General features: G+C 47.5%; 1 protein-coding gene across 2 annotated transcripts in view; it reads right to left on the reverse strand.

Moving 5' to 3' along the window:
* The window catches only part of MAP3K3 (mitogen-activated protein kinase kinase kinase 3), a 43,999-nt gene extending 32,957 nt beyond the window's left edge, over positions 1-11,042 (reverse strand). For both annotated transcript variants that reach the window (XM_054088104.1, XM_054088103.1), the window contains exons 1-3: positions 10,770-11,042; positions 3,392-3,513; positions 2,936-3,025 (exon numbers count right to left, since the gene is read on the reverse strand). In XM_054088104.1, coding sequence (XP_053944079.1) covers positions 2,936-3,025; positions 3,392-3,513; positions 10,770-10,773 — 216 coding nt within the window. In that variant the 5' untranslated portion in view covers positions 10,774-11,042. The remainder of the gene's footprint in view (positions 1-2,935; positions 3,026-3,391; positions 3,514-10,769) is intronic.
* Between the last annotated feature and the right edge of the window lie 3,697 nt (positions 11,043-14,739).

Raw genomic sequence — 14,739 nt, forward strand, 5'->3', positions numbered from 1 at the left:
GACGACTGTGGACAACAAGTGTCTGACGTGAAGACATAAGCACCATAAGGAATGGAGAAATTGCTAAAGGAGAAAAAGAAGGGAAGTGATAAAAACTAAGCTGTAATTTTTATTAATTGTCACTTAAAGGACACTGAAGCATACATCAACTACAAGGAAAATTAATCCATCTGTAATGCTGCATGCCAAAAATCTCAAATTGAAAATTGAAAATTCAGGTTGGACGGGGCCTTGAGCAGCCTGGTCCAGTGGGAGGTGTCCCTGGCCACGGCACGGGGCAGGAACTGGATGGGCTTTAACATCCCTTCCAACCCAAACCATTCTAGGATTTTAGGAAATCGAGTCCAACTGATTTTCTTCATGCATTCATTCTCAAAGCAAGCATGTTTTCTTCTAAGGCAAAAAAAAATAAAATTAAAGAGAGAAATATAGGGAATGTGCTACTTTCTTAAGACACAGACTAAACCTCTGCTTTTGCACAAATGCAGCCCCTGAAACTCAAACGATGAAAGGACAAACAAATAATGATGTGTCATCTTTTAAAGTGCAAAGGGGTCATCATCCATATCTGTCCGATGGTTCAGAGTGCTGACCGCACCACCTGCACGTTTCTCTGTAAATTCAAAAGATGGTCTGTTGCACGGAAGAGTCAACGCGCTGAACTTTCAACTCTGGAGATCAAAGTTCAAATCCCAATTTAGGTCACAAAGATAAAAATAAAAGGGAAAAATTTGCTCTGATAAGACTCCATAATTTCTGCTGCACAATTTATGCGATTGGAATAGATTAAGCCATCTGTGAAAGCCTTAGACAATAGGCAATCATACATCTAGGAACTTCAAAAAAACGTGGCCAGGAAACGCTCTTTAGCTAGAGGAAGTATCTGGCAGGCCTAGTGGTGAAGAATGCAGTTCAAAGGGACCCAGGCAGTCCCTGTGAGCACACAGGATTCCTGCAACAGCATTGTCGGTACAGAACCGATCGTGACAACTCTGCTCCCCAGTCAGAGCCACAACCAACTGCAGGCAGGTACTTCACATCTAGGTTTAACAAAGATGTTTTCTCAGATGCGGGGAGTGAAAGAGCTTACTCTAGAATGACACCAAAATTAAGCAAATCCTACAGAACTTATCTAAAGACTAAAGGAAAAATGCGACAAATGGTATAGGAATAATGAACTATAAGGGATCTCCACCAGTCAAGTACTGATGAAACAGTTGTTTCTTAGGGATAATGGATGGAGGAACAATCCCTTTGTAATAGGGATTTTCAGGGAAGGAGAGCTATATAAAGCAGCCCAGTCTGAGGGAACAAAACAGGACTGTTTGGATTAAATTGAAATAAATTAATTTTTTCTGTTTAAATTTGTGGCCTCAAGATGTGTTTTAGGTGACAAAACAGCTCAGTGACAAAGTCTCGCTAGTTGAAGTCAGACAACCCTAAAAGATCTTCAGGGCTCTTCGTGCCTGAGCCTGCTGGTACCTGAGCAAACTAAAATACCTTTCTCGATGGCATTGCACGCTTTCAAACACGTAATGGTAACAAAGGGAAGGGGCGTGGAATTTGGCATTGGTCTCCTGATGATTTTTCCAAACAGATCAGATGCTAGCCGTTTGCATCTGTCTAAGAAAAGTGATTTTAGTGTTCACATTTCAGAGAGAACCTCGAGGAGTTTAACATAGAGTGTTTTTTCCTTTGAAAGCAGTAAACCTATTGCCTATATAAACCACTTTTAAAAGCAACTCACAAACTGCCCCAAGAGATGAATAAGAAATCAAATCCAAGTTTGGTGTTTAAGCGTTCCAGTTCTGTGACGCGGTATCATAAATAATGACTACAGGTTCTGATTTAAGGCATCTCTGAATTTATGTTTCAAAGTGATTTCAAAAAGGATTTTGGACTATTCCACCTACGGATTTGTCCAGCACATTCGAGGAAATCCCAGATCCCAGTTGAACAAGTATGAGCAGACAAAGCTTAAGGAAAAGACAGACATGAACTTTAAAGCCTGCTCCAAAAAGCTTAAGTCTGTAATAAGGATATAACTGGAAAGAGTTACAGGCAAGTTCCCTGGTTAACATTAGTCTGCCTGTAAGTAACTTGATATAATTTTTCAAGAAAGTAACAAAGAATTCTTGACTGAAATTGTTGCTTTTGCATTCAAGAATTTCATTCAAATGATATGCAGCAGACACTGAGCAATACTACTCCATCCCGTCTTTCTACCTGAAAGCCAATGCAATAGTTTTCTCTAAAAAAACCTAAAGTCTGTAGCAATGTAGATTGAACCTAGAGAAACTTCAAAGCATTGACCCAACCACTTCACTAAAGTATTTCTTTTGGGAAATCTGATTCCCAAGGGTTCTCTCTTTCCACTCTGTGACACAGAAACAGATAACTCCAAATAACCCTCCCTGCGAAGGATGCTGCCTCTATTTAGACACCTGCAAAGAGCTGGTTCCTTTTTCACTGAAGCCAGGTTGATTACAGCTATGCTAAAGCCAGTCCTTTCAGACAATCTCCTTCATTGTTCTTCTTGAATCAACTTCAGTTTAACCACCTTTTATCAGGACCTTCATTCTGTATCCATGTGCAGTCTGAGTCACACAAAGATGAGACCAGCATTAGCTCATTCTCCGGCAGGCTGCTTTATGCACTTCTAAACTGCAGCAGCCTCCTTTTCCATCAGAAATGGAAATACTTGTTTCCTTTTCATCACTATGCTTCTCAGTTCCCCGCTTTGAATGTAAGCATTATTTCCACTACAATGAAAAGCGCATTATGCCGCTATACATTATGACATAGTCAGTAAAGAACAGCTTTTCTGGCCTTCTCTACCTGCTTAAATGACTTTTATAAAGGTTATTGCACATGACTTTAAAACATGCTTTTAATTTATAATTGCTAATATTAAATAGAAAACCAGTTTTCTTACCGGAATTTTTTTTTCTTCCACTGCAGAGGCACACTGGTTTGTTATTGCAGGGCTGCCCAAGACAGGTGGACTGCTGGCATTGTGTTTTTTCTTTAAAAATTAAATAAAGTCATTTTAAAAGAAACAGTAATACTATCACAAAGCCAGAAAACCAATCGGCAAACTTTTTAGCTAATCTACGTAGAGCAAACCACATCAAAACCATGTGTAGGAGGGAGGCAGAATACCAAGATGTTGCAGATTGTCAAACTCGTACCCTCCTTGGGCCGTAAAGGGAAGTAAATAAAATAGCTACCAGATTGGCAGCACAGCCTGAAAAAAGAACAGCTCGTCCACCTGGGATGCTTTGGGAGTCAGAAGCACCAGCCAGAACAGAGGCAGCATATCCGCTGCCAACCTACTCTGTCCCTTCCACCTCCAGGTAGTGATTCCAGGTACTCACTAAATGCCTGTTACCTGTTTGTTGGAGTGAGCGGTGTCTTTATTCTTCATGGTATCATACCCCGTCAGCCTGTGACGTCGGCTCATCTGGAGCGCTACCAGGTCCTTCATGATGGATTTCAAGGCCTCTTGTTCATCTGCGATGCACAAGAATTTCAGCAATAAGTTGCATGGGTGAGTACCAACCGTAACACCTCCGCACTTGTATTCCGTGGGCTCACAGAAAGACAATCCTTTTTAGGATCTTTGCAAATACATACTAATTTCATTTAGTCCTAAAAAGCTCATAGTCAACCTTACATCACCAAGTAGTAAACAGGCGGATAAATTTTAAGTCACTTGTCCAATGTTACAAAAGGATCCGGCCATAGTAAAATTCAGCATAAATATCCCTGGCCCTTGGTTCTGTTCAAATCGCTTCACAACAAACTGTACAACTTGGACAGATTTGCTAGATCATCACAGGTCATTTAGGAAGGGCAAACTGATGTGCTTTTGCCAAGGAAAACCTAGGAAGAATCTGTTCATTCCAATTTTATATCCTGTTAACTTAGAATTCATTCTTGCTAGCAGAACAAACCATGGCCAGCAGAAAGAAAAATGAAAATCTGGACAAAGACTCATCTTGGAAAACCTCTGAATGCAAATCCACTTGCACCAATTTCCCCAACGCATTCCTCCCTTCCCCCAAAACAAGCTGGGAGAACAAAGTTCAAACTGTTTCAGGAGACTTTAAGATTTACCAAGCAGATCCAAATTGCACAGCATTGAGACCACTGTCTGCTGTCTGAGTACAACGCAGCAGGTTCAATTCAAGGCTTCTTGCAAATGCAAGAACACAAAACCCACATATTGAAATAGTTCTATTACACACTACTGACTAAAAATTACTTTCTCAAGCTAAGATTTCTTACATAACCAATTTAAAGCGTCCCTCCATTGCTTGTTAGCTTTGAGGACAGATGTAATATTTAGCAGAACTTTGTGCGAAGCCCAGAAAACAAAGAGATAAAAAAAGGTGAGAAATGCATAGTAGCTGGGCTGTGGCGGATTCAAAATTAATCGATAACTGCAAAAGGGAAAGAAGGTTGACTGGGGAAGTTTGGTTCTACTGGAAACTGCAGAGCTGCTCTGCTCCTCAGCACCGTAACACAGCAGCATCAGATGCCTTCACCTGGATGGTGGCACCTACTGGATTGCTGGGCTGCGGGCTCATATTCATATCAACTCATTTAGGAATAACATGTTGCTTCCTCAGCAAATATGTCCTGCTAAGTCCTTCCTGATACTGAGGCATAATTTACACAGGCAGTTTGAAGCAGGGATGAGATCAGCCCTGAACATGCCCAAAGAACCAGCCCTTTCTAAAAGAGCCTGGTTGGACTCAAGCACCAGTGTTGGATGTAAAGTTTGGGGTTTTTTTCTTGACAACTGGCAGTTTTTGAAGCGATGGGAGCTGGTAAAGCAATGCTTTCACAGCCCAGTGACCACAGCGCAGTGCTCCGTATGCTAGGTGCTTCCTTTCTTCCCAAAGTCCTTCAAATCTGTTACTTTGATGTGCTTGAATTGAAATAAACATTTCTTGAGGGTGATTTGTAGAGAACTGAAACTTGATTTTAAAAACCCAGCATCGCTCACATTTGTTTCTGACTCATGGCACTGGCTGGGATGGATAATGGCTTACATTTGGAAGTGTCATCCTGGGAAGAGTTGCTGTACTGTAAATGATGGACTCTCTCACATCTGTCTTTCTCTGTAAAAGGCGCTCATTGGGACTCTTTGTTTCGTGTTACGCATTTGTCCATGAGTATCTCTCACTGAAGTTATGTTTTATGCAGAAAACTGGGCTTGTAATTAATCAATGTCTGAATAACAAACTCGATTTTCGCAATGCTTGAAGATGACAGATGTGGGACACATACAGCTTCTAAAGCACACAGGGAGTGAATGCTACCAAAATTCAGAAGCAAAAAGAGGGGAGGAATATTTGTATTAGTAAGGGGCAACATCTTAAAGTCCCAATCAGGACAAAAGTCACACCAAAGTTAACTTTGGTCCAACCAATAGTCTCTGCCCAGAAGGTCTGGTTTAAATTTCTGGCAGTACTAAACATCAGAGCAGAGGTTCTTCCATCACAGACTTTACTATGCACTACTAAAACACAAGAAACACCAAGCCTAGGCCAGATGATAGAGGGGAACAGAAAGAAATCTCCAGATGCATTTGCAGAAGGTGTTAATTGGAGTAAAAGTCTTACAAAAGGCAAGCAGAGCAGAGAAAATAAAGTTACTTAAAAAAAAACCCCAAATCAAAACCCACCAAATCTCTGCTGTCCAAGACAAGCCAAATGAGACAATAACGACATTGTGGCAGCGGAGAAGGGAGAGGATTCCTTGAAATTCCAGCTGCATGCAAAAGAAGCGAGGTGTATAAGTAATGCAACCAAAGCAAGAAGTTGCTTTTTGAAAAGCACATCAGCCAAAGGAAATAACTGCTAGGATCTATCTCAGCACTAAGTAACCCCTTGTGGGAGGAAACTGTGACAGAACAGTTGTGTATGGAGTTAAAGCTCCAGGTAGCCAACAGCACGGCTTTTATTTTCCAACTTTACACGTTGGAACCTTTTACCGCACTGGAATGTTTCCAGCTCACTCTTATTCTTTAATCTTGTTTGATATTAAGCACAGCCTTTCAGTCACCCAGCAGACAAAGACTATAGCTTCGCACAACAAAATATTACAAGCTACGGACTGGCACATCCCCGGAGCGCCTGCCACCCAAAGCACACTGCGAAGACCTGGGATACAAGTTTTCCACTACAGTGCAGCTGGGGTTTGGCCAGATACCAGGGGATGAAGAAGAGCTTGTCTTGGCAGAGTTCCTTTGGGCAAGAAGCAAACCAGCTATGAAAGCAGTTTATAACGAAGCACTCATCACAAGAAACCAAGTCAATCAAAGAATAAGAATTTGCATCTAAACAGCATGGCACATGCCTTGAAAATAAAAATCACTGGTTACAATGTGATGGCAGTTAGAGGTGTTGGATCCCAAAGTCCAGTCTGCATTTAAAGTCAGAGGATTTTCAGTATCATTTGTACGAGGGAGCGGGCAAAGGGGACACACATCCAAACAATTCTGCACCTCTTAATGAAGACTGTGGCTCAGCTACACAATGGAATTATTTATTAGTGAAGGCAACTTGAGAAATTACATTATGCTAAGACATTAAACTCTTATGGTGTCACCTGGCAAACATCCTGTGCAGGCCATCTCACCCTCATTGCAAACTCCTTTCCTCTGCAGACAAGCGCTAAGGCTGAAATCTTACTTGCATCCATGTAAAAAGGAACACAATGTACTACTAAAGGCTACCACACAAACTACTACTAAAGATGGAACAACTTCAGGTCAATTTGGATCTTATGTGAGTATACATTTTTTAATAGACTTACACAAAGCTATTGCCTCCCTAGTGCCAAAATATCCTTTTTGCAATTCATCCCTGCGTTGGTCAGGTAGGAAACTAAGAAGTATTGTATCTTTTTAAAACATTAATGTCAAATATTGATCTGAGCTTGTGTAGGGAAAAAGTGTTTCCACTTAGGACAGCATTGTGATGGATTTAATGTTAAGAAGCATGCATACTTTCCATGAAAACAGAGGATGTCCATAGGCTGCCTGTAAAGAAGCACGTGCAGCAGCATCGTGTTTATCACACAATGAAAAAGGTATTACAAATGGAAAGTAGGCAGTTTGAAGCGCACTGAGACCCTTTTTGCTAGGTCTCCAGAAGGTCTGGGAAACACAGGTCTGCTTTGTGCGGGAAAGATGTTGTCCAGGAAATGCTTTTCATGTTTTAAAAGCTACACTCAAGGATTTTTATAACATCGATAAAGGGGAACTGCTACTTACAGAGAAAGCTATTCCTCTACATAAAGCATTTATTTCAGCTAATACGTGGTTTATTACACAGGTCTGAGCGAGTCAGTGTATTTGCTGTGGCAGAAATGGAAATGGTTTTGAAAAAAAAATCACCAAGTTCAGAGTAAAAGCATCTGCACGTTGGTAAAAACAGGAAGTCTATAAACCCCTATAAACTAGGATGCTATTTTATATAGCGTGATAATAGAAGACATGATGCCACGCTTGTTTCAAAAAGAACTGAACAAGTATGTGTGTGTTTGTTACCCACCACCACAACAGCAAAGCCAATTGCCTGAGCAAAGGATCAGCAGATCCAGGGGCAACGAGTGGATTTCACAAGGCAGGAAGACAAACCGGATCTGTTCTAAAGCTCTGGAAAAGGCTTTGAAAAAGTTTGACTCCTTCACATGGTGCCATAAACAAGACTCCGGGTATCTGGCACAGCCTTAGCGGTCCTGAAACTCTTCTGCGCAGGTTTTTGGACATCACAAGTGACCTGGTTTGCAGACTTCAAAGAAAAATCAGAGCTTCTCTACAGACCAAATACATTTAGAGTTGTTCTTCTCTCTTCCAGGTTAAAACCTCAAAGGTTGGGATTGAAGCTGGTCCTAACCTGTAGGTTCGGCCCTGCTCCCCCTGCCCAGCGCACCGGGGGTGTCATTCCTGCTAAAGCTGGGAGCTCCGAGCCCGGCCTTGGGTGCGTGTGCGAGCCAAGGGAAGGAAGTGACACAGGCAGGAAAAAAGAGCAGATCGAGGGAAAGACTGGGCTGCAGCTGAGCCTGCAGCGAGCATTTCGGCTGGGCCTGCCACACACCCCTCAGCCCAAAGACCGCTCTCCCCTCTATTTCCCAGATAGACAGCTATTTTACTAAGAGCAAGTATTTTGTTTTAAATGCTGCTGAGGAGCGATCTGTCAGGAAATAACCCCCAGCGACAGCCCCTCTACAAAGGGCCAGAGAACTGTCCTCAGTGGGCTTCAGCGCTGTTCACGCTGCAACATCAAGCTCTTACACTGACCACCCCACGGATCCTGCAGCCAAATTCACAAAAAATGAGACGAAAGATAAGCACAATGTGATACAGCCTGTTATCCATTATTATTTAGACTATTTGATTACGACTGCCTAACAATTAGCGAAGATCTCTCCCATCACAAGCTGTCAGCCACCACGACTTCACCACAAGCGTACAACTTTATGGTACAGCAGGCTACGAAACGGTGCTTTTTGATTCTGCACCCACATGTTTACAGAGAACTGCTGTTGGAATACACTTCTGTGGAAATCCAACTTCTTCCTTCTCAACTCTTTTAAGCCTATGTACCATCTGGCTGATTCCTTTAGGGAAGAGATAGAGGGAATAATGCTACCCCCTTCTTTTATAAAGAGAAGTCTACTAATGGATCTGCATATATTTCTTGCATTTACAAAATCAAAGCAGGGTACAAAGGAAATGAAGCCTCTTTACTTTTGCTTTGAGCAACATTTGCAATGGTTTATGAATTTACCATATAAGAACTAACTATGCATACAAGCTAAACAATGAAGGACACCCTTAGAAAACTACCCTCAACGTGGGGAAGAAACGTTACAGCAGAAGCACAGAGCACAATGCAGCTCCGCACTACGACAGTCAGAGTAATTCCCTTGCCAGTATGGAAACACGAATAAGTTCTGGTTTAGAGAAATTGAGTTTTTCCTTCCAGTACATGAGACCTCTCTTTAAGCTGAAAGGGGAACCAGGTAACACAAAACCTCCTCCATAAGCAGTTCTTTATACAGTCCAAAGGAATTCATCATTCAAATTCAGGCAGAGCAGATTCCAACAGCAACGTTGTACTCTTGAAAAAGAGTTCCCCTAACTCTTCTGCTTGTTTTTGTGTGAAACTGTTTGGGCTAAAGACAGCAAATGAGAATCCAACTGAAGCTTCATAGAGAAAACCTCTGTTTTGATAGACTCCCGAGATGCAATTAATACCTGAGTTTTTCCCAATTAAGTTTAAGCAGATAAATTCCCATCTCAAAACAAACACCCTGATTCCTGGAGGCAACAAAGCCCCTCTCCACTCCCTGTCCAGTTGCACTGCTCCACTGTTCCTCATTCTGGTCAATTTTAATCAAAGCCTGTGGGCAGGCAGTGGTACCGAAGCAGGGGGATAATTCAGCCGAATCCTCTGGGACACCGGTGATACCTGCGCTGCCCATGGCCCAGTGTGACCGTGGACCGGAGCACCAGACCTGGGGGCAAACCAGACTTCAGGGCTGCACACTGGAGTGATCAGACCCGGGGATCACAGACCGGAGCGATCGGACCCGGAGGTCACAGACTGAGCCCAGAGACCACAGAATGGACCTACAACCCCAGGCCTGGCTTGGAGGCTGCAAACCAGACTCAGGGCTGCAGACTGGGGCAACCGGACCCAGGGACCCCAGACCGGAGCCACCAGACCCTGAGGCCACACATCAGACCTGGGGATCACAGACCAGAGCCACATAACCTGAAGGCTGCAAACCGGACCCGGGGCTGCAGACCAGAGCCACCAAACCCAGGGACCTCAAACCGGAGCCTACCGGGCCCTGAGGCCGCAAACCGGACCTGGGGCCGCAGACCGGAGCGACCGGATCCGGGGACCCCAGACTGGAGCCATCAGACCCCGAGGCTGCAAACCGGAGGCACTGGACCCGGGGGCTGCAAACCGGACGAACTGACCGGATTCGGGGCCCCAAGGCCGGGCCCGGAGACGGCAGAACAGACCTAGAGACTACAAACCAGACCCGGGGCCACAGATCGGAGCCACTGGACCCTGAGGCTGCAAACAAGAGCCGGGGGTCGCAGACCGGGCCCAGAGACCGCAGCGCAGGCCTGGAGGCTACAAATCAGACCCGGGGACTCCAGCCCGGAGCCACCGCACCCCGAGACTGCAAACCGGATCCGGGCCTGCAGATCGGAGCCACGAGACCCAGGGACCTCAAACCGAACCCGGGGCCGCAGACCGGAGCGACCGGATTCGAGGGCCCGAGATCAGAGCCACAGAGCTCTGAGGCCGCAAACTGCAGCCACTGACTGCTAAACAGATCCGTGAGACGCAGCCTGGACTCGGGGTCCCCAATCTGGAGCCACCAGACTCAGGGACCCCAGACCGGAGCCACGGGGCCCTCAGGATGCAAACCGGAGCCACCGGATCCGGGGGTCGCAGTCTGCACATGGAGGCCCAGAGCAGAGCAAGAGGCCTGAGGGGCCCCAGACCGGGCCCAGAGCCCGCAAAACAGACCCAGAGGCTGCAAACCAGACCCGGGAACCCCAGACCGGAGCCACCAGACTCAGGGACCTCAAACCGGAGCCACCAGGCCCAGGGGTCGCAGCCCGGACCTGGAGGCCCAGAGCAGAGCGAGCGGCCCCAGGGGCCCCAGCCGGGCCCAGCCGCGGGTCTCACCCCCTCCCCGTTCTCCACGCCCCGAGCGGCCCTCACCCATGTCGGCGGGCGCGGGGCCGGCGGCGCTGCGGGTCGGGGCTGTCACCGCCGCGGCTCCATGGCGGCCGGGCCGAGGGGGAGGGCTCACCGCCGCCACCACCTCCTCCCTCCTCCTGCGAGGCGGAGGCCGCGCTCCGGTCCCGCCGCGGCGCGGGGGGCTCGGGCGGGGCCGGGCGCTCCCCGCCGCCCCCGGGCCGCGAGCAAAACAAACCGCTCGGCGGCCGCCGCGCACCCGCTGCCACCGATGCCAATCACAGGGACCGGGACAACCCGCCCCGTCCCCGCCCGCCAATCAGAGGGGTTGGCGCAGCCCGCCCCAGCCAGTCAGAGGGGCGGGAACAACTCGCCCCGCCCCCTGAAGCCAACCAATCACAGGGCTGATGGACCAGGGTCCGCCAATCAGAAGGGCCGAGCCACCCGCCTCCGCCAATCGGAGGCGCCGGGACAACCCCCTCCCACCCCCACTTGTCAATCACAGGGGCCGCCCCGCCCTCCGCCAATCAGAGGGGCCGAGCCAACCCGCCCCCGCCAATCACAGGAGCCAGAACAACCCGCCCCGTCCCGCCAGCCAATCAGAGGGGCCGAGACAACCCCCCCTCCCGCCCCACCTGTCAATCACAGGGGCCGCCCCGCCCTCCACAAATAGAGGGGCGGGACAACCCGCTCCCGCCAATCACAGAGTCGAACCAAGACGCCCCGCCCCCTGAGGGCAGCCAATCACAGAGTGACTCAGCCACTCCCGCCAATCAGAGGGGCCGGCCCCTCGCCAATCACAGGGGCCGAGTCAACCCGCCCCGCCCCCGCCTGCAGCTCGCGGGCTGGCCCCGCCCCCAGAGAGCTGCCAATCAGCGGAACAGGAGGCTCCGAGGCCCCGCCCCGCCGGGGAGCAGGGCGCGCCGCAGGGTCCTAGAGCGTGCCCGGCTGCCGCCGTTCGCTGTCGGCTCGTCCCTTCTCCCCGAGCTCGCGAAGGTCACCTCTCCCCTAAGCTACAGTTTGTGTGGGACAGCAAAGGATCCTGGAGGAGGGAACGTGGCCGCTGGGGGTTTGCTCTCCTCCTCAACTTGCTTGGGAACAGTTTAAAAAGGTGTTTTTAAAGCAATAATTAAGAGAAAAACGAAAAACAAACCAAACCAAACCCAGATCAAGAGTGCTAAGAAGCCCCAAAGACACTGGAAAGCAGAACTCTTTTGGTTTGGAGAGAAAAGTCAGAGACAATTGCCCAGAGCCTCACCCAGCTCATTGGCGGGACAAGAGTTCTCACCCAGTGGCAGCTCTGATAAAATCATAGAATCATAGAATCACCAGGTTGGAAAAGACCTCTTGGATCATCGAGTCCAACCATTCCTATCTGACACTAAACCACATCCCTGAGCACCTCATCTACTCATCTTCTAAGAATCTCCAGGGATTGTGACTCCCCCCTCCCTGGGCAGCCTCTGCCAGCACCCCATGACCCTTGCTGTGAAAAGTCTTTTCCTGATATCCAGTCTGACCCTCCCCTGGTGCAGCTTGAGGCCATTCCCCCTTGTCCTGTCCTCTGTCACTTGGGAGAAGAGCCCAGCTCCCTCCTCTCCACAACCTCCTTTCAGGCAGTTGTAGAGAGCAATAAGGTCTCCCCTCAGCCTCCTCTTCTCCAGGCTGAACACCCCCAGCTCTCTCAGCCGCTCCTCGTAACCCTTGTTCTCCAGCCCCTCAGCAGCTTCGTTGCTCTTCTCTGGACACACTCCAGAGCCTCAACATCCTTCTTGTGGTGAGGGCCCAGAACTGAACACAGTACTCGAGGTGCGGTCTCACCAGTGCCGAGTACAGAGGGAGAATCCCCTCCCTGGCCCTGCTGGTCACACCGTTTCTGATCCAAGCCAAGATGCCATTGGCCTTCTTGGCCACCTGGGCACACTGCTGGCTCCTGGTCAATTGGCTATTAATCAACACCCCCAGGTCCTTCTCCTCCAGGCAGCTTTCCAGCCACTCTTCCCCTGGTCTGGAGCTGCACAGGGTTGTTGTGCCCCAAGGGCAGGACCCAACATTTGGCCTTGTTAAAGATCCCCTTCCTGCCCTACCTTGATGTCCCCTGGCCACCTATCTCCCCAAGGACTGCAATAAGTGACAAATGTCAGTGTCCCAGAATAAACAGCTCTTCTGCTTTTTAAGCCTTCTAAACCACTATTGCATTTGCTCCACCATCACGATGTTTCCAAGCGCAGTAATCACCGGTTACTCAACGTGAAAGGGATGTGTGGATCCAGCCTGCAGGAGTGAGCTCCAGCCTGGTGTGCCTGAAATTCAGCATTTCCTCTCCTTTCATTTAGGAGTTTGTCTTAATAAGACAGTGGTTTTGTTGTTAGGAGTGGAACCGATGAGCTGCCACGTTCACTCACCTGGTGGAAGAGACTCAATGACAGTTTTGCATCAGCTTTTTGGTTTGTCAAGCCAGCTTGAATGCAAGAGGATAAAACAGGGTTTCATAGATTTTAAGGCAAAGAAAGACCGCTATTTCTAACCTAAGAAATCAACTCAACATTCATAGAATCATGGACCCCAGTGGGATGTGTCCCTCTAGTGGGAGGTGTCCCTGCCCATGGCAGGGGTTGGAACTGGATGATCTTTAAGGTCCCTTCCAACCCAAGATATTCTATGATTCTATGAATGGTTTGGAAGGGACTTCAAAGCCCATCCAGTCCCACCCTCTGCCATGGGCAGGAACACCTCCCACTGGATCCGGTTGCTCCAAGCCCCATCCAACCTGGTCTTGAACCCCTCCAGGGATGGGGCAGCCACCACTGCTCGGGGCAACCTGGGCCAGGGCCTCCCCACCCTCGCAGCAAAACCTTTCCAAACCATAGCTTTTAAAGCGACATCCAGGCTTTGGCTACTCTTTTCCAGCTTCTCTTTCCATTCCACCAGCAGGATGATATTTTTATAGTCTCTTTTCGGTAAAAGGGACTTTTGTTTTGTTTTTTATAAGATGAGGTTTTCTAACAAAAGAAGTCCAGTCCTTCTTCCCTAGCGCGACAGCAGCCCCCCTGCTGCTGGGAAACCCACCTCGAGCAGATGTTTTAGCAGCTGCTTCTCAATCTGGCGAACATCTAGCAGCAAGTGCTTCGGGTTTTAAGCGGTTTTGTTTGCAAGCAACACAGCAGCAATGTCAAAGAGGTCACATCAACTGGATAAGCCACAGAAAGAAGACAACTAGATTGGAAAGGGAAATTTCTCAAAAGGGTGGGCAAGTGCAGGAATCTAAATCCCACATGCCAGGAGGAAGTTAGGCTGTAGCCAAAGCATGATAACGATATCCATGATATCATTTATTTATTCTTTTAAAGTTTGTCCAGATGGGAGAGTAAAAAGATCTCACAATGCCCTGCTAGGTAGACATTCAGCTCTCTAAAGCAATGCTTAGCTCAACGGATCCAGCCTCCCTAGAGCAAGCAGCTGTGGACAAAGCCAAGAATCACACTGAAGCAGAAGGTGGGACTGACTTCCATAGATTCCACCTTGAAGTACCCATCTTAAAAATCAGACAGATGCTGTTTAGTGTCAACACTTCTATTGTATGTATTTCTGGCTTTCCTGCCTGCTCTATCCCATTTTCGTGCCCAGCTTACAGCCATTTGTTTTCTTGTCAAGATTATCCTTTTACTTAAATAATCCTTTCCTCTTCCCTAGTATTTTCTCTCTAAATACATCAAGAAGATAATCATATCTTCTTTCAGGCTTCATTGTATTAATAGACAAGTAAGCCACTCTCTCTCATAATACAAGCTTTGTATTTGTAGTATCTCCCTTGTAGCCTTTTTTGCTTCTGTTCCAACTTGAATTCCTCTCTCGTTTGACACCATTATTATTGCTCTTGGACCATCTTTTCTACATGCTTTTTCACAGCGGCTCACCACTATCCTTTATCAATGACTAAATCCCAGCTTCTTTTCCTCACTAATTCCCCAGTAGTATAAAATTCTTAGCATCC

Source organism: Cuculus canorus, chromosome 25 (genome assembly GCF_017976375.1).
Source record: "Cuculus canorus isolate bCucCan1 chromosome 25, bCucCan1.pri, whole genome shotgun sequence".
NCBI lineage: Eukaryota > Metazoa > Chordata > Aves > Cuculiformes > Cuculidae > Cuculus > Cuculus canorus.